We start from the raw sequence: 25,649 nt of genomic DNA, 5'->3' as shown, positions 1-25,649 counted from the left end.
CCCCATCGTGCGAATTGACTCCATTCTGAACTTCTGTACCTGCACAAAGCAATTCAGTGCCTTGAAGTCCGGAATTGGACGCACCTTGCCCTCCTTCCTGAGAACGGTAAACAAGTTTGCATAAAACCCCTGAAAACATTCCAAAGTCGGAACAATTACCTCTTGAAGTACCAGGTCTTGAACCGCCCCAAAGAGCCCGTAGACCCACTTGCCCTGTATACCAAGGAAGTCCACGGGTCCGGGAACAAGTGAAGACATACCCCCACCCCAGACATGAATGAGGGTGCACCTTCATGCTGAAGGAGCCATGTCCACGGGCCTGGAGAAGCCCGCTTTCGACTTACCAGACTAAGGCCGATTGGATCCTTCCGAGGAGGCCTTGAAATGCTTTGATCCCTTGTCATTCGAACCGGAGGGACAAAAAAACTTCTTGTGAGCCAACAAAAAAGGACCCGTTTATGACGAGGATCTTTGCCCTTACTAGCCTGCGGAAGAAAGGTACTCTTCCCCCCTGTGAGACCCTTAATGATGTCATCCAGGATAGCTCCAAACAGGCAATCTCCTTGAAAAGGATCAGCTAAGGTATTTTTTTTTAGAAGTCTGGTCCCCAGACCAACATTTGAGCCTAAGGACCACTGCAGATACAGATAGTCTAGCGAACAGGGGAGCCGCATTCAAAGAGGCATCACAGATGAACTGCAGCCCCTGGATCAACTGGTCCACTAGCTCAGCAAAGGCAGGGGGGAGCTGCTCCCCCTCCAGGTCACGGCGTAAAAGGTTAGCTTACTCGGTCAGAGTTTGCGACACCAGGGCAATGATAAATGCCGGTCTAAGTCCTGAACCAGCCACAGTGTACATATTGCGAGCCACAGCCTGCACCTGTCAGCCTGGATCCTTAAAGGCCAGAGACTTTCCGGAATCATGGTTGCCTTGTTCAATCATGAAATGGGCCGTCAGTGCATCAATGGATGGTTGGGACCCGGAGGGCCGCGCAGCATTAGAGTGGGTCAGGTGGGGAAACGCGCTCCAAAAACTCCATGAGTCAATAGGGGGACCCCCACATAAAAAGTGCAAAAAAAATGCTAAAGGACATCCCCACCGCTCTGACAGCAGCACCCAGTCACCAGTAACAGAGCACTAATCAATCCTGCAGCAGAGAGGGAGAGACTCACCATGCCACAGCACAACCCCTGGCAGCACCAGGATAATTTTGAATCCACGTGCGGCATCCAGGGAAGGAAAAGATCCAGGAGTCAGCCCCAGGGGGTAAGGAGGAGCTCCCACAGCTGAAATTGCCACCCAGAAAAGCTCCACTGTCATGGCTGCCACTATTTCCAGTGCCGGACTACAGCAAAATGGCCACCAGCCTACACAAACATGGCCACTGTGCAATAAAGCACACAGGCTACAAGAAAATGGCGACTCCGCGTGGAATCTCGAGGCTCCCAGGGATCCCTAGGCCTCAGAAACAGGCAAGGAGCCCCCACCAGGTACAGCCCACCCCCACAGCCGATTGTCAGGTAGCCGGTGGCGCACCTCCCCCCCAATTGCCAGTACAGTACCCTGCCCCAGCCCCCGGAGGTAGGCCAGACCACCCCACAACAGCAGCATAGGTGGGGGGGGGTTGATGGCCCACAGGGGCCACCAGACACAGGTAAAGGGGGGTGCCTAAAAGGAAGGAGGGGAACCCGGGGGTCCGACTGTCCTATGGAGGGGACCACATCCACCCCAAGACCCTCCAGGGGGAGGGGGGACCACTACTTACCATACCAGGAACCAGGAGGGCACCGCTCCAGACAGAATCCTCCTGTCCATCGAAATGGGGGGGTGCTGTTGGCCAGGAGGAAAACTGCGACGCAGGCCAAAACCCGGTCGTATGCGACCTGGCGAAATGTTTAACTCGCAGGCCAGCCCCCGTCCGGTGGGGCTACGTCGTGGCCGACCTAGCACAAAGCTGAGGTCTGCACGCACTTGCTGGCCAGACTGGGGTGACCACTGGGTCTAGATTTTTCAGCCTGTCGCCCGGTCCAGCAGTTGATTGTAGATCTCGCAGGGAAAAATTTGAAAACATTTAACTAGAAAGAAAGCAAAATGCAAGGACCAAACATCCCAGCAAAGAACTAGGTCCTTACTCCAGACTAGGCAGAAAAAACTACTGTAGGGGGCAGTATAACCCAATGGTTAAGAAGATCAGGAGCTGTGTCTGTCAATGAACGAAAGAGAAAAATAATTTTATTTTAAACCCTTCTTTTTAAACTTTTTTTTTTTTAATTTAAAGCATTTTTATTATATATATTTTTCTTTAAAGATACAATACATTTCATCTTTCAAATGTCTCTTGAAACAGGAAGATTCCACATTCAATACAATATGCACAAAAAAATAATGAAGAAAGAAAGAAAAAAAAAAAAAAAAGGAAACTTTTCCCTGTCCTTTTTCTTTTTAATTCCTGATCCAATGCAAATCGTGAAGAATGCAAATAAACACAACAAATATAAAACAATCCTTGTGAGGTGAACACACAAACTCCAGATTTAATGTGAAAAAAAAAAAAATAGAAACATAAAAAGAGGAGGGGATAATTCCCCAATGAACATTTATGGGGTTAATAAAGACTGTGCATATTTTTAACAATGTGTTTTATGCATGACATATATATTGTGATATCTTTTAGCAATCATCTTTGAATCCATATATAAGTGGAAAAAGGAGGTATAAAAAAAAAAAAAAAAGAAAAAAATGTGAATACTTTTAATAATGTGTGTCATACGTGGCTTATATGTTGTGATATAATTTAGTGAATATCTTTAGACCCTTATATATGTGAAAAAGAAGAGAGGGGAAAAAAAAAAAAAAAAAAGGGAAAAAATGTCCTGTTCTTTTAGAGAGCATCTGAACCAGATAGAGCTATGTTATCAGGACAATCACAGTGTTCCATTTAACTATGAACGAGTTGAAAAATAACAGATTTTATATATCATCCTTCTACCTATCTGTACGTATCACATATGTCTAACCCTAGGGGGCTCCACCCGTGGACCGATACAAAAAAGGAAGAAAAAAAAAAGGAAGAGACCCCCTCCCCAATTCCGGCAGAGTCGGGGGCATCTAGATGCCCACTTCCTATACAAACAAAGGGGGCATCTTTAAAGTTTAGAATTTTGCTGTATATAGTCATCGGAGCTTATAAATTGTGACCATGGTGACCAACATAACAGAGTTTGCTCCTCAGAATTATTTAACGCCGCGGTTAAGAGTTCCATACGGTGGATTTCATTTACTCTTGCAGCCCACATTTGTCGCGTAGGAGGACATGACTGTCTCCACATTGCTGGAATGCAAGTTTTCGCAGCATTAAGCAGGTGGGCTGTCAAGGATTTCCTATATTTCCTAATTGATCCCCTCGTGAGGTGAAGCAGGCACAGTGCCGGATCTTCGCCCACCTCTTCCGAGGTAAGTTACTTAACCACCAGAGCGACCTCCCTCCAAAAATCCCTCAAAGAGGGACATGACCAAAAAATATGTATCATTGTACCTCCTTCAGCCCCACATCTCCAACAACAGTCTGGGATTGACCCGTCCATTCTATGCAGGGACTCTGTACCAACGCGTAAGAATTTTGTAGCTAGTTTTCTGGTATCTACTGGCCAAAGAAGCCCCATGTACTGTTGATAAGATTTTCTTGATTTGCGTGGGAGAGGTGATAGCCACCAAGGCCACCTTCTGGGATAGCGTAAGCAGGGGAATCGCCCAAAGATTCTCAAAAGGCGGCTTCTGGAGGACTGAGAGCACCAAATTGAGATCTCAATGTGGCAACAGAGACCGCACTGGAGGGGCCAAGTGCCTCACTTCCTCAAGAAAAGTACGCTCCAGGGAGTATGTGACCAAGGGGCGTCAAAAGAAGACCACCAAGGCTGACACCTGACCATTGATAGTACTGAAAGGCAGTTTCTGCTCAAACCCCCCATTGAAGGAAGGTCAAGATCCAAGCCTCTCGAGAAAGAGCAAGGATGAACCCCAAGAGGCTCACACCATGACTTCCACGTACAATGGTAGACCTTCCTAGAAGTAGATTTCCTAGCTTTTAACAGCATTGAAATCACAGACGCAGATATCCCTCTAACCATCAGCACCTGGCATTCAACAGCTAAACCACCAAAACCAGCGACTGTAAAGCAGGATGTTAGGTCTTGGACAGCAGATCATCCCTGAGAGGAAACTTCCAAGGATTGTCAGCGACCAGCCGCACCAGATTGGTGTACCAAGCCTGGCAAGGCCAGTCCTGAGCCACTAAGATGACCAGAATCCCTTCCGCCTCGATCCTGCACAGAAGTCTTGGCAGAAGCTTAAGAGGAGGGAAGGCGTAAATCGGACGATACTTACCACACGGGCCACCAGTGCATCTGTGGCGTCCGCCAGAGGATCCCGTGACTGAGCCACAAACCTCTGCACCTTTCTGTTGAGCCAAGACGTCACCTTTCTGTTGAGCCAAGACGTCAACAGATTAACCTCAGGGATGCCCACCGGAGACACTGATGAAACACGTCCGGATCACTCCCCTTGGGCCAACGCCTGCTGACTGGGGTAATTCGCCTGCCAGTTTTCCACCCCAGGAATGTGTACAGCGGAGAAGGCTGGAACGAACCGTTCTGCCCACCTTAGAATGCCGGCTACCTCCAGAGCCACCAGGACACTTCTTGTGCCCCTCTGGCGAATGACATAAGCCACGGCCGTGGCATTGTCTGATTGAATGTCCAGAGTCCCTAAACAGAATTTTTGCAGAGGACGCCTCCCTAGCCGGCCAGGCTGGTATCCGTGGTGACCACTGTCCAATACAAGGGGAGGAAGGATTTGCCCAGCCAGAGAATGAAGCCACCATATCAGGGACTCCTTCGTTCCCCGACTCAGCAGGATCTGATTGTCCAGAGACTGCGGCTTCTTGTCCCATTTGGCCAGAAACTCCCTTTGCAGGGACCTTCGTATGGAACTGTACAAACGGAATGGCCCCATATAGTTACATAGTTTGTGAGATTTAAAAAATACATCAGTCCATCCAGTTCAACTTATGATGTATGTGTTTGCTGTTAACCGTACATTGTACACCCCTTTATGTTGTGGTTTTTTAAGGTGCCCATCTAATAGATTTTTGAAACTATCAATGCTCCCTGCTGATACCATAGGTAGACACCATCAGGCCCAGCACCCGCATTCAAAGTCCCGAGGATGACCATCTGCTGGACAACAGGAGACGAATTATAGCCTGCAATTTCTGGAGTTTGTCCAGAGGAGGGAGCACTCTGGCTTAGGCCGAGTCCAGAATGAAAACTCAGATAGTCCAGCTTTGTGGACGGAACCAGAGCAGACTTCTGAAAATACAGAATTCAGCCGAACTTCTCAAGAGTTTGTATGGTGATTTCCAGGTTTTCTACCAGAGCAAAAGGTGACTCTGCTCGCAGAAGGAGGTTGTCCAAGTAGCCCAGTACCGTGATCCCCTGTTGGCGTAACAATGCTAGCACCGGGGCTAACAGTTTTGTGAAGACCCAAGGAGCAGAGGCGAGATCAAAGGGTAATGCCACAAACTGATAATGCTCCTCTCCCCTGGCAAAGTGGAGGAAGCGCTGGTGACCTGCACATATTGGAATGTGAAGGTAAACATGATTGAATGCACCTTACCTGCCTTCCTGGGAAACTGTAAACAGGTTTTAGTAAAATCCCTGAAAAGGTTCCAAACTCGGAACCGGGGACAAATCACCCCTTGAAGCAACAGGTCTTGTACTGCCCCAAACAGACCCTGTAAACACCCGGGGACAGGTGCAAGTTGGAAGGAAAGAACATTGCTAGGGGACAAGAGTGAAACTTGATCTTGTAGCTGGACTGAATGACTTTGTGGACCCACTTGTCAGGAAAGTCCACGGGTCCGGAAACCAACAAAGATGACCCCCCACACCTATACAGATGAGGGCACACCTTTATGCTAAAGAAGCCTTGTCTGCGGGTCTGAAAAGCGCTTTCTGCTTGCCAGACCAGGTTCATTTGGATCCTCCAGAGGAGGCCCTGAAAGGTTTCGAGCCCTTGTCAGTCAACCCTGAGGGACGAAAAAACTTCTTATGAGCTGAGAAGGGCCTACGTCTACGATGAAGTTTCTTGCCCTTAGTAGCCTGGAAAAGAAAAGTACTCTTCCCTCTGTGAGACCTTTAATGAGGTAATCCAGGGTAGCCCCAAATAGACGATCCCCTTGAAAGGGGAGATCAGTCAAGGCCTTTCTAGAAGTCTGGTCAGACGAGCATTTGAGCAAAAAGACACGCTGAAGGACCACTGCCGAAACAAAGAGCCGAGTCTCTAGGGTTGCCGCATCCAAAAGAGGCATCACAGATAAACTGCAGCCCCTGGAAAAGCTGGTACACCAGCTCAGCAAAGGCACAGAGCGAGCTGTTCTCCCAAGGCGTAAAAGCTTAGCCCACTCAGTCAGTTTGCAACACCAGGGCAATGGTGAATATCGGCCTAAGTACCGAACCAGACAGAGCATACATATTGCGGGCCACAGCCTCCATCTTCAGGTCAGGCGAATCCTTAAAGGCCGGGGACTCTTCAAACTGAATTATGGTTGCCTTGTTTAATCTGGAAACTGGAGGGACCCCAAGGGGATACTTTGGTCATCCCCACTCTTTAGCGACAATTCTGTCAAAATAGGCGGGGAAAGGAAACGCCTTTGCAGCTCTGGATGGCTTGTGAGTGCCAAAGGGAACCTGCGCCTCTGTTGCAGCTTCAGCTGCGTCCTCCAACTCTCACGCACAGATACAATCAGTGCTTCCACCAGCGCCTTTTTGTGTGCGGTTGCAGATGTGGAGGAATCCTCCTCACTATCTGAGGTCACTGGGCGCGTGGTCACAGACCCAGCCGGGTGACCCACGTCCGCTTCGGGTGTGCTTTTTGCTAGCCCATCGCTCGAAAGCCACCTCCACCCGGAACACAAAGGACTCCAAGACCATCGTCAGTCAGAGCATCGATGAATGGTTGGAACCTGGAGGGCCCCGCAGCCTCAGAGAGGGGATCAGGTGGGGAGATGTGCTCCAAAGACTCCATGAATCACCAGGGGGACGCCACAAAAAGTGTAAAACATTGCAAAGGGACAACCCCCAGCACGCTGGCAGCACCACCCGGTCACCAGGCACGAAGCACCAAGTGATCCTCAGCAGAGAGGAAGAGGACCCCATCAGACTCACCACCCAGCAGAAACAGGCACCAGCAGTCACCAGGATAATCTGCACTCCAGGTGTGGCCATCAGTGAAAAGATCCAGGAGTCAGCACAAGGGGATGAGGGGCTCCCACCGCCAAATATCGCCGTCCACAGTCTCCGCAGTCATGGCCGCCACAACTTTTCAATGGCAAACCACCGCAAAATGGCCACCGGACAACACAAACATGGCCACCGTGCATTGAGCGCACAAAGATACAGCAAAATGGCGGCACCAAAAGGCTCCCAGGGACCCAGGAGGGATCCCTAGGCCTCAAGGACAGGCCCAGGAAGGACAGGGGGCCCTGGCAGGAGCCTCCACCAGGTACAACCCCCTCCCTCCCGGACAGCCGACTGTCCGGTCGCGGCCACGCACCCCCCTCCCCCATTCCCAGCATAGCGCCCTTCCCCCACCCCAGGAGGCGGACCAGACCACCCAAACAGCCTCAGAATAAGTGGAGGGGGGAGGGGTAGGATAGGGGGAGAAACGATGAAGGGGGTGCCTAAAGGGAAGGAGAGGGGTCCGACTGTCCCGAGGGGGGGTTCGACTGTCCCAAGGAGGGGCCCATGTCTACCCCAAAACCCTCCATAGGGGGGACAGCTACTCACCATACCAGGAACCAGGCAGGCACCGCTCCAGCCAGAACCCCTCGCCATCAAAATGGGGGGGCTGTTGGCCAGGAGGAACACTGCGACTCGGGCCAAGACCCAGTCATATGAGACCTTGCAAGGTGTTTAACTCGCAGGCTAGCCCCTGTCTGGTGGGGCTATTTTGAGGCCGACCTAGCGCGGAGCTGAGGTCTGCGCTCACTCGCTGGCCAGACTGGGGTGACTACTGGATCAGATTATCCACCCCGTCGTGGCAGTTGATTGTAGATCTCGCGGGAAAAAAGAAAAAAAACAGGAGAAAAATTTCTATCTAAAAAGGAAAAAAAAAAAAAAAGGACCAGAGATCCCAGCAAGGAACTAGGTCCTTACTCCTGACTAGGCATGCGTACCCATAGCAGAGAGGGAGTATACTACCTGGGAAAAGCCCATAGGCATAGCCAGACTGTTTTTTCTTACTCATGTAGGGGGCAGTTAAACTTAATGGTTAAGAAGATCAGGAGTGGTGTCGGTCAATGAACGAAAGAGAAAGTTCAATTAAGAATAGTAGATTGTTATCATTTGGTGCATATTTTAGGAATTAAAAAAAGAGTTCACCTTTAATTGGTGAAAAGAAACATTTCAACATTAACTCCAAAAGACAAGAGTAATTCACACAAAGAACTCACTCTCAGACACAGCTGACACTTCATCCTGTATCGCCAAGATTAATTTGGCCTCCCTGGTCAAGTACTGGCATCTCCGCTCCTCGTGTTGCAAAATAATGGCAATTCTTCTAGACAGGTTGTGTAAGCAGTTTATCACAGAAGGATCTGCATTTGCCTAAAGAACATATACAAAAGGACAAATATTACATACAGAAGAGTTTATCCCTAAAAAGCTAAAACGTACATTATCTAATAAAGTCGCAAACATGATATGTACCACAGTTGCTAAGTGGTTAGCACGTCTGCCTGCTAGCACTAGGGTCATCGGTTCAAATCCCAACCATGGCACTACCTGCCTAGTGTTTGCATGTTCTCCCTGTGCCTGTGTTGGTTTCCTCCCATACTCCAAAGACATGCTGGTAGGTTAATTGGCTCCGGTCTAAAAATGCCCTAGTATGTGTATGTATGAATGTTAGTTAGGGATATTCGATTATAAGCTCCTTGAGGGCAGGGGCTGATGTGCATGTACAATATACTGTATATGTATAGCACTGTGTAAATTGATGGCGCTATACACGTACCTGTAATAAATAAATAAAAGCCAAATATTTCATAGCACCAAATCAGTTAATCTTTAATGAAATGCAAATCAAAATTAGTCAAATTCCCCTGGCACTGAGCCTCAGTGGTATCTTTAGACATTTGTTTACAGGGTTGCTCCTGCTTATACCTCTGTTGTTGTTCATGTTCCCTTCGTCACATAACACTACTCACCCTGAATACCGTGTTTCCCCTGAAAGTAAGACCTACTGTTATTTTTGAGGAGGGCTGCAATGTAAGCCCTACCCTGAAAATAAGCCCTAGTTTAGTGTTTGAAAAATGCTAGCATCCACTATAATACTGTTTTATATAATGTCCAGTGTGTTTCTGTAATCGAATTGTGTGAAATACCTTTGGTACAGCGCCGCTCGGCGCTCAGCTGATCTCCCGCTCTGCTCTCCTTCTCTTCTCATAGCTGTCAGAGGGGGATCTCAGCCTCTCCCCTCTGCAGTGTTCAGAGCGGGTCACGGAAGCACACATTCCAGTATCTCGGCTCTCTCCTCCCTCTGCTGGCCGCTGTCGGTATTGTGCACATTCCTGTATCTCAGCTCTCTCCTCCCTCTGCTGGCCGCTGTCTGTATCACACACATTAATATATCTCCGCTCTCTCCTCCCTCTGCTGGCGCTTCTGTGACCCCCCAGCTGTAGGCTTGGGAGAAGAGAAGGAGAGCAGAGCGAGATTAGCTGAGCGCCGCTGTACCGAAGGTATTTCACACAATTAGATTACAAAAACACACTGGACATTATATAACACAGTAATAGAGTGGATTTTAGGATTTTACAACCACGTTTACTAGGTTCACACATAGGATTCCTGACAAGCAGGGAGGGAGAAGACCGCACATTACAGATAAGACCCACTGTGTCCTTTGGACCCGAGCATATTTTCAGAGAAACACGGTACTACATCAAAATACATTTCTCCAGTCCGTAACAGCAACTGGCTGTTGAACACACCGCGCAACAACAGATCATTGTTATACCTGGAAGAAGAGCATTTAACATCAGAGCTCTTGGTACAATTACAATTAAAGGATAAGTTCACATTTGGGGACATGTTACATGTTCCACCCGAATTTAAGGTGGAACGTGTAACATGTTCCCAGTGCTGCAGCCACCGCACACTGCCCCCCACTCCCTCTGACAGTAGCCCTGTGTGTCTGAATAAACTAGAAGCCCCGACATCCTTAGCAGCTGTTGGCTTAGTTCTCAATTAACTACCATGGTGCTGTGGATGGCACCACAAAAAAAATAAATAAATTTATATATATATATATATATATATATATATATATATATATATATATATATATATATATATATATATATATATATATAAAAATAAAGAACATATCCTTGAAGCCTAAGGCACACAATCAGAAAATTGAATTGGAAAACACCGCTTTCAAAGAGATCGTACTTTGATCTGATTTTTTATTTTTAACTTTTTCTATTTTCATATAAAATTGACAATAATACAAAAATCCATATATTCAAATATCCATATACATTAATCCAAAATGCCCATCACCCTCCCATTCCCCTTAATGCCAATTACCCTTCTTCCATTTATTATTTTTATCTTTCCTTCCTAGTTCTCCTCATCTTCCCCCTCCTACTTCTTATTCGCCCCATATCTCCACATATTTCTTTGTTCTCTTAAATACCACCCATCTTTCCCAAACATTTGAGAATTTCTCTATTTGATCCGCTCTATTACTACTTAAATAATGGGATTTTTTGACTTACAGTTAAATTAATTTCACTGATGGGACATAGCTCCTGATCTTCATAACCACTGGGTTATACTGCCCCCTAAAGGAGTAGGACACTAGGTGGAAAAATAATCTATGGGCAGTCCCAGGAGGTATACTCCCTCTCTCTGCTATAGGTGCTCAGTTTTATTACAAGCACTGTCAGAAGGATTACAACTCCACAGAGGGGTGAGTGCTGTGTCCATCAATGAACATCAGAGAAATGGATTTTACGGTAAATCAAAAATCCCACTTTCTTTTCGTTCATTGACGGACACATCTCTTGATCTTCATAACCATTGGGATGTCCCAAAGCAGTGTTAAAAATGAGGGGTGGGAGCAGCAAAAAAATTTCCAAGGCTAAACAGTAGCCAGCTAGGCAACAGGAGCTCAACTTGCCAGTGGGAAACTGGCAGGTGAATTACCTCAGTTGGCACCAGGATAATCTGCATTCCACGAGTGGTGAACAGGAGGTGAAAAGATCCAGGAGTTAGCACCAGGGGATGAGGAGGGGCTCCCATGGCTGAAATCACCGCCCACAGGGCTCCACTGTCATGGCCGCCGCTATTTTCAATGGCAAACCACCGCAAAAAGGCCACTGGTCTACACAAACATGGCCATCGTGCTTAGAAACACATAAGCTACAGCAAAATGGCAGCACCACAAGGCCCCCAGGGACCCTGGAAGGATCCCTAGGCCTCAAGGACAGGCCCAGGCTGGACGCTTTAAGTTTGTCTGTTGGTTACATATACATTCCATTGAAAGCAGACCTTTCTCTTCTCAGATAGGCTGTGGTAGTTTTATCAGAAAGTGTCTTAACTGAAGATACCGCCATTCATTTAATATCATTAATTCCCCTTTGTGTTTCAATTCTTGATATGGACAAATCCTTTCTTCTTTCATTATATCCTTCATCTGTGCATTTTTATCTATAATCCAGTCCCCAAATTGTGTCTAGTTACCCAGTAAAAAATAATAATTTGTCCCAGATAATGAAATTAACAGGGAGTTCTATTCCCATTTTGTTTATAAATTAAATCCCAAACCCTAAAATACACATTCCTAGTCAAATTGTGTGTACTTACAGCTAGTGTTCTGTATTGTGGAGCCCAAATATTATCACTTAATCGTGTATTCCTCAATACGTTTTCTATTTTCACCCATTGCTTATCACTTCTTATTTTTGTCCATTCCACCATTCCACAATGCTAGTACTACAGCATTGTGATACCTTTTAAAATCTGGTGCAGCTAGACACTCCTGTGTTTTATCTTTACTTAGCACTGAACTGTATTCTTGGCTTCTTATTTTGCCATATGTAATGTAATATCATTGTATTTAGGATTTTTAAATAAGTCTGTGGTAGAGATATTGGCAGCATCTGAAATTTATAGAGAATTTTATGAACTATCACCATTTTTACCATATGTATTCATCCTACCCAAGAGAGTAGTCTTGTTATTTATTTTAATTTCGGTTTTAACTCCATTCAGTAATGGTATATAATTTGCTTGATATAAGTTTTCTACTGATGGTATTAATTTTACCCCAATATATTTTAGTTTTTTTTTTTTCCCAGGAAAATAGGAATTCTTTTTGTAGAGCTAGTTTTTTTATTCAGATTTATGTTCAAAATGTCATATTTTACAGGATTAATCTTTACATTTGAGAGTTCTCCATACCTTTACATTTCTTATATTAAGTTTGGCAATGTTATTCTTGGGTTAGTTACATAAAACAGGATATAAACGGCATATGCTGCTACTTTGTGTTCTCCGTCTGCAATCTTCACCCCTCTTATGTCTGCGCTATTTCATTTGGTAGCCACTAATTGCACCAAAGACAGCAAAATCAAAAGGGGGGAGAGCGGACATCCTTGTCTTGTTCCATTATGCATTTCAAACGGTGTCGACAGGATCCCATTAATCTTTACTGATGCGGTTGGATGATTATATAATGGTTTTATCCATTGGATTATCTTTGGCCCCATTCCCACCGTCTTTATAATGCTCATCAGAAATCCCCAGTCTACCAGGTCAAATGCTTTTTCGACATCGATTGACAGGAGTAGTGCTGGGTTCCTTCCAGGTCTCAGTTTTTGTATTAGGACCATGGTTTTTGTCCCATTATCCTTACCTTCCCTCCTCTGCATAAATCCAGGTTTGGTCCGTATGGATCTACTTGGGCATCAGCTCTTTTACTCTAGTTGCCAATAGTATTGCATATAATTTTGTGTCAACATTTAACAGTGCTATTGGTCTATGACTGGAACACAAAGTGTTGTCTTTTCCCGCCTTAGGTATCATTGTAATAGGAATCACAAGAGGCTCATTTCTTATCTCTTTTACTTCTTCTAACCCATTCATATATGTACATAATTTTGGTACAAGTTGTTCTTTGAATCTTTTATAATATCAAATCATAAACCCATCAGGTCTTCAACTTTTTCCTGTTGCTGTATTTTTTAATGCTAGCTCAATCTCTTCTTGTGTTATTGGGTTTTCTAATGCTTGCAATTTTTCCACTGATATTTTGGGAAGATTTGCTTTCTTAACCGCTTGCCGACCGCCGCACAACTATTTATGTCGGCAGTCAGCCCCTCACAGGCAGAGCGACGTAAGGCTACGTCGCTAGCCTGTGAGGGTCTAGGGAGCAAGCGCGCGCCGCCGGAGGCATGCTCCCGCGCGGTCACGGACCCCCCCGCACGTGTGACCGGCGGACCCGATGTCCGCCGGTCACTCGCGATCGTCCGTTAGAGCAGGAGAAAGGCAGGCGGCTAATGTAAACAAGCCGCCTGTCATTCTCCCCTGTGTATGAATAGTGATCATACGGTTCTACTATGTAGGACTGTTGATCACTGTTCATACACCTCAAGCCACAGCCAATCAGTTAGAATCACGCCCCTAGGGACACACATAACCCCTCCCTCTCAAAAAAAGTTAACCCCTTCACTGCCAGTGTCATTTTACAGTAACAGTGCATATGTATAGCACTGATTACTGAAGTAATGTCACTGGTAACCCCAAAAGTGTCAGTCAAGGGTCCGATCTGTCCGCCGCAATGTCGCAAAAAAAAAAAAAAATCGCAGATCGTCGCCATTACGCGTTAAAAAAAAAATCTTTCCCTTAGTTAGTAAACGCAATAACTTTTGCGCAAACCAATCAAAATACGCTTTTTGTGATTTTTTTTTACCAAACATATGTAGCAGAAAACAAACTGGCCCAAAATGTTAAAAAAATTTGATTTTTAGATTTTTTTTGGGGGAATTTCATATAAAAAAATGTGAAAAACATTGTTATTTTTGCAAAAATGACGCTTTTTTTTTTTGTTTATAGCGCAAAAAGTAAAAATCACACAGGTGATCAAATACCACAAAAGAAAGCTCTGTTTGTGGGAAAAAAAGGTAGTCAAATTAGTTTGGGTACAGCATCGCACGACCGCGCAACTGTCCGTTAAATTCACGCAGTGCCGAATCGCAAAATAGGCCCTGGTCAGGAAGGGGGTAAAATCTTCCGGGGCTTAAGTGGTTAATATATTCCAATATTATCTGCCTCTTTTTTTGTTCGGCTTCCTGTGATTCTTTTTGTATTACTGAATACAAAGAGCTATAAAATAGGCTTGGAATGTTTCTGCTATTTTTGTTTATCATTTTTTATTTTCCTTATGAAATGTATCGATTTTTTATTTTTTTATATTTTCTAGAAATTTTCTGGGCTTATTTCCACAGTGATATCGGTCTTTGGCCACTCTATTGAATACCTTTGTTTCCTTTTCAATTATTTTAGTTCTTCCTCTTTTTAATATTAGAGCATTATGTACTCCTGGGTCTGCTTCTTTTTAAGTAGTTGTCCAAGCTCATGTATTTCTGTTATTAACAATCTCATGTTCCTTGTCCTTCCCCTCTTTTTTTTGGGCTCTGATAGAAATCAAAATGCCTCTAATATAGGACTTAAGCGCTTCCCATATTGTGGCCTCCAATATCTCTGGGGTTTCATTCAGTAGGAAGTATTGTTGTATCTAATTTTTTATTCTACTTTCCACTTCTTTATCTTGTAGCAGTTCCTTGTTTAATCTCCAGGTGCTTATCCTATTCTGTTTTTCCTTGATCATCATCTTCATCATTACGGGGCATGATCTGATAAGAGACATTATTTCTATAGCTGTCCTAACCACTAAGTCCAACATCTTTGATCTACTATAATATATTCCAGTCTTGAGTACGTCCTATGCACTCGATTAAAAAAAAAAAAAACAGACAAAAAACATCACTTTCAAAGCGATCATACAATAACCTTTAATACACAGCTTTCAAGAGCCGATCAAGCATGAAAATGTTTTTCTAGATACTAGAACAACCCATTTTCATTTAATTAGTACAGTATTAGCCCAAAAGAAATTAGACAACCAAGATCATGCCTGCTCGTAAACAAAAGATTACAATACTAGGGCTGCACGATATTGGAAAAAAAGTACATTGCGTTATTTTTTTTTTCCAACGATATATATTGCGATATTGAGAGGAAATCATGGAAGTATTGCAGCAGGGCAGCCTTCTTCTGATTGTAATTGCAGATTGCACCATACAGCCAGGGCAGGCCAGGGTTAATGTTATTGTAGGGATTGACAGTGACAGTCAGTGTGGATTAGGCACAGTCGGGACTCAGTGGTGGCAGGAGGTAGAAGAACACAAGCCTGACATGACATCCGTCCACGGTGTACTGAACTACTCAGAGCCCATTCACACTAGCGCGACTTGTGAGGCGACTTGTGTGCCCTCAAGTCGCCCCAAGTCGCTTGACATAACAAAAGCAATGTTAATCAATCAGTGCCGTCTTAATTGGCACTACTGAAGTCGCTCCGACTTCAGAAAAGTTTCCTGTACTACTTTGAGGCGACTTGTGATCCGACTTGTCCCATATACTTCAATGGGAGTCGCCTCCTTATCTTAATTGAAGCGACTTGTTATCAGACTTTCCAGGAAGAAGAAAGAGATTAGCCAGGCATTCCCCACATTGCAGCCATGCCTATATGGTATATAATGGTATATATATTCCAATATCTCTGCTTGGTCTGTGTGAGTGGCACTGGTGGACACAGATAAGTGGCACTGATGGACACTGATTCGTGGCACTGGTGGACACTGATTTGTGGCACTGATTTGTGGCACTGGTGGACACTGATTCATGACACTGATTCGTGGCACTGGTGGACACTGATACGTGGCACTGGTGGGCACTGATTCGTGGCACTGATATGTGGCACTGGTGGACACTGATTCGTGGCACTGATACGTGGCACTGGTGGACACTGATACGTGACACTGGTGGACACTGATACGTGGCACTGGTGGACACTGATACGTGGCACTGGTGGACACTGATTCGCGGCACTGATACGTGGCACTGGTGGACACTGATTAGTGGCACTGATACGTGGCACTAATATGTGGCACTGGTGGACACTGATTCGTGGAACTGATACGTGGCACTGGTGGACACTGATTCGTGGCACTGATATGTGGCACTGGTGGACACTGGCACTGGTGGACACTGATTCATGGCACTGGTGGGCAGTGGCACTGGTGGACACATACGTGGCACTGGTGGGCAGTGGCACTGGTGGACACTGATACGTGGCACTGGTGGGCAATGAGGAAATGAGTAAAAAAAAAAAAAAAAAACAGAAAAGGGGAATTAGGTCACAACACATCATATTCTGATTGGCCAAATACAAAGTCGTCTGTCATATGAGTCGCGCAAAATAATTCACAAGTCGTGCTGAAGTCGCTGTAAATTTGCGGTAAAGTTGCGGTAAAATCGCAGTAAAAAGTCGCTCCGACATGGGGCGACTTATGGTCGCGGCAGTGTGAACCGGCTCTCAGTGAACTGACTCTTCATTCTGAACTGTTCCAAATTTACAAGTTTGTAACCAGTTCTTCAGTGTCAGTGAGCTAGGAGCCGCTGATTGGTTACAGGGAGGAGCTGAGCTCCTCACTCTAGGATCATATTACCATCAGCTGGAGAACTAAGCTAGCTGCTGGCAGGCAGACTGAACGTGTGGGACGGATGTTGGCTCTGTTCTGCTACAAAGACTGTGAGTCATCCCGACTTCTCCCTGCCTAATGCCTATGCCTTACATCGTTATCTTCGGCGATGCGACAATCGTCCACGCCCACAGCACGATAGTCGATATCACATCGACTATCGTTCAGCCCTATACAATACAATAAATCACTTCTGAAGTTGTATTCAGAGGTACGAGAATTTTCTGAACTTTAGTAACCTCTTTATTTTTGCAATGAGAATAGCATGGAAAAAAAACAAAAGGACGATCCTTCCCCGTATATTCTGATTGTGTGTACAAGGCCTTAGACTATCCTTTTGGTGGGAAATCATTAGAGGAGCACTGTACAAGGAGAAACAAAAAAGCATTAGGCCTCATGCACACCAGTGTTAATTTTGGCAGCAAATTTCAATTTAGTTTTAGTCTTAGTCTTAGGACTAAAATGGCATTTTAGTTTTAGTCCTATTTTAGTCTTCTGCAAGTGTTTTAGTTTTAGTCGTATTTAGTCGACTAAAACTCCAGTATATTTTAGTCGACTAAAACGCCCTACATTTTAGTCGACTAAAACTCATTTTAGTCATCTATAATCAAATGGGTGTAGTTCAATTGTAATTTGTAATGCATTATTTAAGCATTTCTCTACAATTTCCAAACTCATTATATACTACTGCTGGTCCTGGAGTGAAAAATCTAATATGTTATTATTTATGCTTTGAGCATGCACCAGTGTTAATTTTTGGCAGCAAATTTCGATTTAGTTTTAGTTATAGTCTTTTGACTAAAATGCCATTTTAGTTTTAGTCGTATTTTAGTCTTAAGACTAAAATGCCATTTTAGTTTTAGTCGTATTTTAGTCATCTGAATTGTGTTAGTCGACGAAAACGTTTTAGTCGGTTTTAGTCGACGAAATTAACACTGATGCACACTGGACGTTTTTACAGCTGCTGCTTTTGGCTTTGAGCGTTTTTTTCTGCAGCCAGCAAACTCCCCAGCATGTTATCCTATGTGTCCATGCACACACAGGCTGTTATGAGCAGGGGCGTTTTCCAGCTGAAAAGAAACCCCAGAACTAGTGGGTTTGAAGAGTTTTTCAACTGTGAAAAAAAGCTGAGAAAAGCTAAAAATAAAACTTGGCTATTCTGCATTTATAAGCCATAAGCTTTTGTGGGAGAATAGTTTTGCTTAAAAAAATCTAAAAAAAAGCTGAAAAACACTATTGCAAAACCTATTCTACAGCTACAGCTTTCTACAGCTAATGCTACTGTCATTTTTATAACGGTCAGTGTGCATGAGGCTGAACAGCCTCAAACCTTTTACCGCAGTTGTTTATCCATTTATCCACGCAGTTGTTGTAGACTTACATCTCAAGGATCAGGACATTCAGGGCTATGTGAGATGATTACAGCCACACACACCTACACAGGTTGAACTGGATGGACTATTGTCTTTATTCAACCTCAACTACTATGTAACTATGTGACCATACAGTATATGAGTAGTTTTTCAAAATCTACTCTGATCCCTTGTGATATAGAAGAAAAGCTCTGCAACAATATTAGTCATCCAAATATTATGCAAACATTTGCGTCTGCTGACAAAGTCTCACTTTTTAGTATCCAAGAACTACATTAGGGGACAAAAGGAAGGAAAGTACTATTGCCATAGCAGGGAGACATGGTTTGCTCACATTCCCAATTTAGAATTCCACAAAAAAGGAAAAACGATTGTCACAAATTTCTCCAAAAAATAAATAAATAAATAAATCTGCATATTTTCAAAACAATTTTTTGACACTGGTAATTTAGGGCACAACTTTAAGTGCTGGTTCACACTGCCGCTACCACTAAAGTAGCGTCGCTTCCAGCGCGACTTTGACGCGATTTTGACGCGACTTTGGCGCGACTTTGACGCGACTTTGGCGCGACTTAGCGCGACTTTGACGCGACCTAATCGCGAGGCAACTTTTTATTTGGCCAATCACAATCTGATGTCTTGTGACCTAATTTCCTTTTCCTGTGTTTTTTTTTTTACATATTTCCTTTTTCCCATGTGTGCAGTGTTGTGTGTCTCACATAGCTTTGTTTGTCTGTCCAGAAACGTAAAAAAAAAAAAAGAGCTTTTTTCCTATAATTTTTAAGAAGCACATGCCTCCAAAGACACCCAAAAAATGCCCGTAAAATGTCTGCAAGAAAAAAAGCCAGCCGCAGAGAAGCCGTATTCCTGAAAATATAGTAAAAATGCTGTTTTTTAGGGGTTCTGGACATGCTACAGAGCTGAAAATTGACAGGTACACTTTTTAGACCCCCCAGACACTAAATAAAAAAAATGACATGCCTGCCTAAAAAAATGCCCGCTAAATGCCTGCAAGAAAAAAAGACAGCTGGTAAGACACTACAAAAAATTATAAGAAAAATGATTTTTTTTTAGGGGTTCTGGACATGCTACATAGCTGAAACTTGACAGGGACACTTTTTTGACCCCCCAGACACTAAATCCAGAAAATGACATGCCTGCCTAAAAAAATGCCCGCTAAATGTCTGCAAGAAAAAAAGCCAGCCGCAGAGAAGCCGTATTCCTGAAAATATAGTAAAAATGCTGTTTTTTAGGGGTTCTGGACATGCTACAGAGCTGAAAATTGACAGGTACACTTTTTAGACCCCCCAGACACTAAATAAAAAAAATGACATGCCTGCCTAAAAAAATGCCCGCTAAATGCCTGCAAGAAAAAAAGACAGCTGGTAAGACACTACAAAAAATTATAAGAAAAATTATTTTTTTTTAGGGGTTCTGGACATGCTACATAGCTGAAACTTGACAGGGACACTTTTTTGACCCCCCAGACACTAAATCCAGAAAATGACATGCCTGCCTAAAAAAATGCCCGCTAAATGCCTGCAAGAAAAAAAGACAGCTGGTAAGACACTACAAAAAATTAAAAGAAAAATGATTTTTTTTAGGGGTTCTGGACATGCTACAGAGCTGAAACTTGACAGGGACACTTTGTAGACCCCCCAGAAACGAAATCCAAAAAATGACATGCCTGCCTAAAAAAATGACCGCTGATGAATGCCTGCAAGTATAAAAGACAGCTGGTAAAGACACTACAAAAAATTAAAAGAAAAATGTTTTTTTTTAGGGGTTCTGGACATGCTACAGAGCTGAAACTTGACAGGGACACTTTTTAGACCCCCCAGAAACGAAATCCAAAAAATGACATGCCTGCCTAAAAAAATGCCCGCTAAATGCCTGCAAGAAAAAAAGCCAGCCGCAGAGAAGCCGTATTCCTGAAAATATAGTAAAAATGCTGTTTTTTAGGGGTTCTGGACATGCTACAGAGCTGAAACTTGACAGGGACACTTTTTAGACCCCCCAGAAACGAAATCCTAAAAATGACATGCCTGCTTAAAAAAATGCCCGCTAAATGCCTGCAAGAAAAAAAGACAGCTGGTAAGACACTACAAAAAATTAAAAGAAAAATGATTTTTTTTAGGGGTTCTGGACATGCTACAGAGCTGAAACTTGACAGGGACACTTTGTAGACCCCCCAGAAACGAAATCCAAAAAATGACATGCCTGCCTAAAAAAATGACCGCTGATGAATGCCTGCAAGTATAAAAGACAGCTGGTAAAGACACTACAAAAAATTAAAAGAAAAATGTTTTTTTTTTAGGGGTTCTGGACATGCTACAGAGCTGAAACTTGACAGGGACACTTTTTAGACCCCCCAGAAACGAAATCCAAAAAATGACATGCCTGCCTAAAAAAATGACCGCTAATGCCTGCAAGAAAATTATGCTCTTTTCTTGTTCACTGCCATTTTTTAGCAAAGTCGGATGACAAGTCGGATTACAGGTCGCTTCAATTAAGATAAGGAGGCGACTCCCATTGAAGTATATGGGACAGGTCGGATCACTGGTCGCCTGAAAGTAGTACAGGACCCTTTTCTGAAGTCGGAGCGACCTTAATAGCGGCAATTAAGACGGCACTGATTCATTTACATTGGTTTGGTCATGTCAAGCGACCTGGGGCGACCTGGGGCGACACAAGTCGCCTCGTGAGTCGCCCTAGTGTGAATGGGGGCTTATTCCTACACAGTGATTCGGTTTTCTTCTCGCATACGAATGATAACATTTATATACTGTAAGATTTATAGCTGTAATAATATACTTCTTTCTGAAATTTAGGATTAGTGTTTGGTGTTAGATTAAAGCTAAAGCGACCCTGTCAACTTGATGAAAAACATTCAAAAGCAGTAGGTTACAAGCCACACTTTTCTTTAACTTCTTCCCGCCCACGCTATAGTCGAAAGACGGCTACAGCGCGGGCTCTAATTTCCGGGAGGTCGTCTTTATATGGCCTCCCAGTGACAGGCTCCCCGCGTGCTCCCGTGAGCGCGCATCGGGGGAAAATCTGTGTCGGCCGTGTCCCTTGGACACAGCCAATCACAGATCGTGGTGAATGGCAAATCACAGCGGACCGTCGCATATGTAAACATATGAGATCATCTCTCATCGCCAGCTCTCCTTCCTCACACAGACTGCGTGTGAGGAAGAGCAGAGCCGATCAGCGGTTAGGGGAAACAGAAAAATGTAATCAGGGCACTGATTACACAAGAGGTAAATAAAAATACCCACCATCAGTGCCCACAGTGCCCGCCATCAGTGCCTGCTCATCTAGGCACTGATGGGCACTGACTAGCAGCACTATGGGCACTGAGTGTGGGCACTGATGGTGCTGCCCATCAGTGCTCATCAGTGCCACCCGTCAGTGTCCCTCAGTGCCACCCGTCAGTATCCAGCAGTGCCGCCTCTGTGCCCAGCAGTGCCACCTCTCAGTGCCCAGCAGTGCCACCTCTCAGTGCCCAGCAGTGCCGCCTATCAGTGCCACCTATCAGTGCAGCATATTAGTACCTCCTCATCAGTGCCACCTCATCAGTGCCCATAAGTGCCACCTCATCAGTGCCCATCAGTGCAGCCTATCAGTGCCCATCAGTGCCGCCTCATCAGCGCACATCAGTGAAGGAGAAAAATGTATTTATTTTCAAAAAATTTACTCGCAGAAAATAAGAAAAACTTTTTTTTTTCAAAATTTGTCTTTTTTCTTTTTTTTTGTAAGAAATAAAAAACCCAGAGGTGATTAAATACCACCAAAAGAAAGCTTTATTTGTGGGGAAAAAATGATAAAAATTTCATATGGGTATAGTGTAGCATGACTGCGCAATTGTCATTCAAAGCAAGAGAGCGCTGAAAGCTGAAAATTGGCCTGGGCAGGAAGGGGGTGAAAGTGCCCGGTAGGCAAGTGGTTAATACTGGAACTGCTGCTATTCAACACTATTGGGTGTCTTCCAGCTGACCTTCTCTTTGGCATTGCCTGTTTTTGCTGTCAGATTCCAATTTTCATCAAGTCTCTGCTTTCCCTCCATCCTCAACCAGGAGTGTCCATCTCCTTTAACCTCAGCTAGCAATTCCTTGTAGCCCATGACACACTGGGTACACACAGAGGTTAATTTACTAAAAGGCAAATATACTGTGCACTAGAATTGCACTGCAAATGCACTTGGAAGGGCACTTCAAGTGTGTACCCGTGTGTACCCAGCTTAATGCACAGTAAATGGAAAAGTGGGATTTATGACTTACTGTAAAATCCATTTCTCTGATGTTCATTGACAGACACAGCTCCTGATATTCATAATCATTTGGTTATATTGCCCCTTAAGGGAGTAGGACACTAGGCAGAAAAAAAATTCTGGCTAGACCCATGAGCAGTACCAGGGGGTATACTCCCTCTCTCTGCTATAGCCACTCAATTTTGTTACAAGCAGTGTCAGGAGAATTAGAACTCCACAGAGGGGTGGGTGCTGTGTCCGTCAATGAACATCAGAGAAATGGGTTTTATGGTAAGTCAAAAATCCCATTATCTCTTTCGTTCATTGACCGACACAGCTCCAGATATTCATAACCATTGGGACGTCCCAAAGCAGTGTTAAACATGAGGGGTGAGAACAACAAAAAAATTAGATTTTTTACTTACCGTAAAATCCATTTCCACCGACGGACACAGCTGCTGCTTTAAATCATAGATGGATGGGTAATAAGCCCCTCCCACTAGGAGTGACCAGGTAGAGCCAAAGGCTTTGACACGCTCAGGGGGACGGGGTCCCTGGGTTATTACCCCTGGCCTCACCGTTGCATCTTCAGTTTAGTTGCGAGCAGTGAATAATAACCAAAACCCAACTCTTCAGAGAATAGAAGGGTGGGAGCTACGTCCGTCGGTGGACTCAGAGAAATGGATTTTACGGTAAGTAAAAAATCCCATTTTCTCTTTCGTCCACCGACGGACGTAGCTGCTGCTTTAAATCATAGATGGATGGGACGTCCAAAAGCAGTAACCACTGAGGGGTGGGGAAAGGACAAACTTAAAGGAATCCAATTCCCATGGCTAACATAGTCAACCATATAACATGGAGCCCAACAAGAAAACAACTGTAGCAAAACCATAAAGGAGAAGGAAAAGTAGACTGCTCCTTAAATGGCAGCCTGCAAAACCTTGCGGCCACAGGACGCATCCGAGGATGCTAACACATCCACTCTGTAAAACTTGGTAAACATATGTACAGACAACCAAGTGGCCGCCTTGCAAACCTGCATCACTGACGCCTAATGGCGGAAAGCCCAAGAGGCACTCAACGCCCGCGTAGAGTGAGCCGTGACAGGGAAAGGAGGAACCTTGCGCCCTTAAGAGAATAAGCCTTCACCACCATCTGTCCCTAAGACCAGACAGCTAAAACTGAAGATGCAATGGTGAGGCCAGGGGTAATAACCCAGGGACCCCGCCCCCCCGTGTCAAAGCCTTTGGCTCTACCTGGTTACTCCTCGTGGAAGGGACTGATTACCCATCTGTCTGATTTAAAGCAGCAGCTACGTCCGTCGGTGGACAAAAGAGAAAATTCCCAAGGCTAAACATTAGCCAAGCAGGCAACAGGCACTCAACCAAACTGGAGCCCACCTGAAAAAAAACAAACACACCCTAAAAGAGGATCAGGTCCTCTTAAACAGCAGCCTGCAAAACCTTGCGGCCAAAGGAAGCACCCACAGATGCCAACACATTCACTTTATAAAACTTTGAAAAAGTGTGCACCAACGACCAGATGGCAACCTTGAAAACCTGTGTCACTGACGCTTGATGATGGAAGGCCCAGGAGGCACTAAGCGCCCTAGTAGAGTGCGCCCTTGACAGGGAAAGGAGGAACCTGACCCCTGATGGAATAGGCCTGAACCACTGTGTGTCTGATCCATCTGGAAATGGTTGCAGAGGAAGGACAACCCTTTGCGAGGTCCATCCGTGAGCACAAATAGAGTCCGACTTCCTGAAAGACTCCGTAGCTTCCAGGTACACCCTAATTGCCCGGACCACATCCAGGGCACGCAAGGCAATTTCCTTCAGATGTTTAGGCCTGGGACACAGGGAAGGCAACACAATGTCTTCATTCAAATGAAAGTCAGAAACCACCTTAGCAAGGAATGACAGACAGGAGCGAAGCACCACCTTATCCTTGTGAATCACCAGATAAGGTGAACGACAGGATAACGCCACAAGTTCTGACACCCTGTGCGCAGAGGTGATAGCCACCAAAAAGCACTTGAGGAACCAAATGTCGGACACCCTGAAGAAAAGTACCCACCTGGGAGTGTGTGGCCAAAGGTCGTTAGAAAAAGACCGTCATGGCCAATACCTGGACCTTGATGGTATTCAAGGCCAATTTCCGTTCAAACCCCCCTGTAGAAGGAAGGTTAAGATCCGAGCCACCTAGAAGGAGCGAGGATGAACTCAAAGAGACTCACACCACGCAATGTACGTCTTCCACGTACGATGGAATTTCTTCCTAGAAGTAGATTTCCTAGCTTTTAACAGTGTAGGAATCACCTCAGATAAACCGCTATCCTTTAGCACCTGGTGTTCAACAGCCAAGCCATCAAAGCCAACGACTGTAAAGCAGGATGGAAGATCGGTCCTTGGGACAGAAGAACGTCGGTGACCAGCCGCACCAAATCAGCATAATAAAGCCCGGCGAGGCCAGTAGAGAGCCACTAAGCATTCCTTCTGCCTTGATCTGTAGAAGTCTTGGCAGAAGCTTGAGAGGTGGGAAGTCATAAATCAGACGATACTGACCCCCAGGGGACCACCAGTGAGTCTGTGGTGTCCGCCAGAGGATCTACGAGTGATCTACCTTGACCGAGCCACAAACCTCTGCACCTTTCTATTGAACCAAGACGCCAACAGATCCACCTCGGGGGTGCCCCACTGGAGACACAGCTGATGAAAACACCCTTGGATGAAGGGACCACTCCCCTTGGTCCAATGCCTGCCGATTTAGGTAATCCGCCTACCAATTTTCCACCCGGGAATGTGCACGGCGGAGATGGCTGAAACAAACTGTTCTGCCCACCTTAGAATGCCAGCTGCCCCCTTGGTGATTGACATAACCCACGGCCATGGCATTGTCTGATTGAATGTGCACAGGGCATTCCTGAAGACGATCCGTCCAATGATCCAGACACAGTCTGATTTCTCAGAGTTGCAGGACATTGATCGGTAGTCTGGACTCTTCCAGCATCCATATCCCCTGAGCAGAATGCTTGCCAAGGACGCCTCCCTAGCTGGGCAGGCTGGTATCCATGGTGACCACCGTCCAATACAAAGGGACTCCTTTGTTCGCCAACTCAGCCAGCTCTGATTGTCTAGAG

General features: G+C 44.9%; 1 protein-coding gene across 4 annotated transcripts in view; it reads right to left on the bottom strand.

Annotated features, from left to right (window-relative positions):
• NPRL3 (NPR3 like, GATOR1 complex subunit) overlaps positions 1-25,649 on the bottom strand; it is a 267,923-nt gene that overhangs the window by 189,174 nt on the left and 53,100 nt on the right. For all 4 annotated transcript variants that reach the window (XM_082260222.1, XM_082260223.1, XM_082260220.1 and 1 more), the window contains one exon: positions 8,510-8,663. In XM_082260222.1, the coding sequence (XP_082116348.1) occupies positions 8,510-8,663 (154 nt within the window). The remainder of the gene's footprint in view (positions 1-8,509; positions 8,664-25,649) is intronic.

This window comes from Pelophylax lessonae (genome assembly GCF_965119305.1).
Source record: "Pelophylax lessonae genome assembly, chromosome: 6".
NCBI lineage: Eukaryota > Metazoa > Chordata > Amphibia > Anura > Ranidae > Pelophylax > Pelophylax lessonae.
The sequence above is the reverse complement of the archived record's forward strand: the minus strand, read 5'-3'. Positions and strand labels throughout refer to the sequence as shown.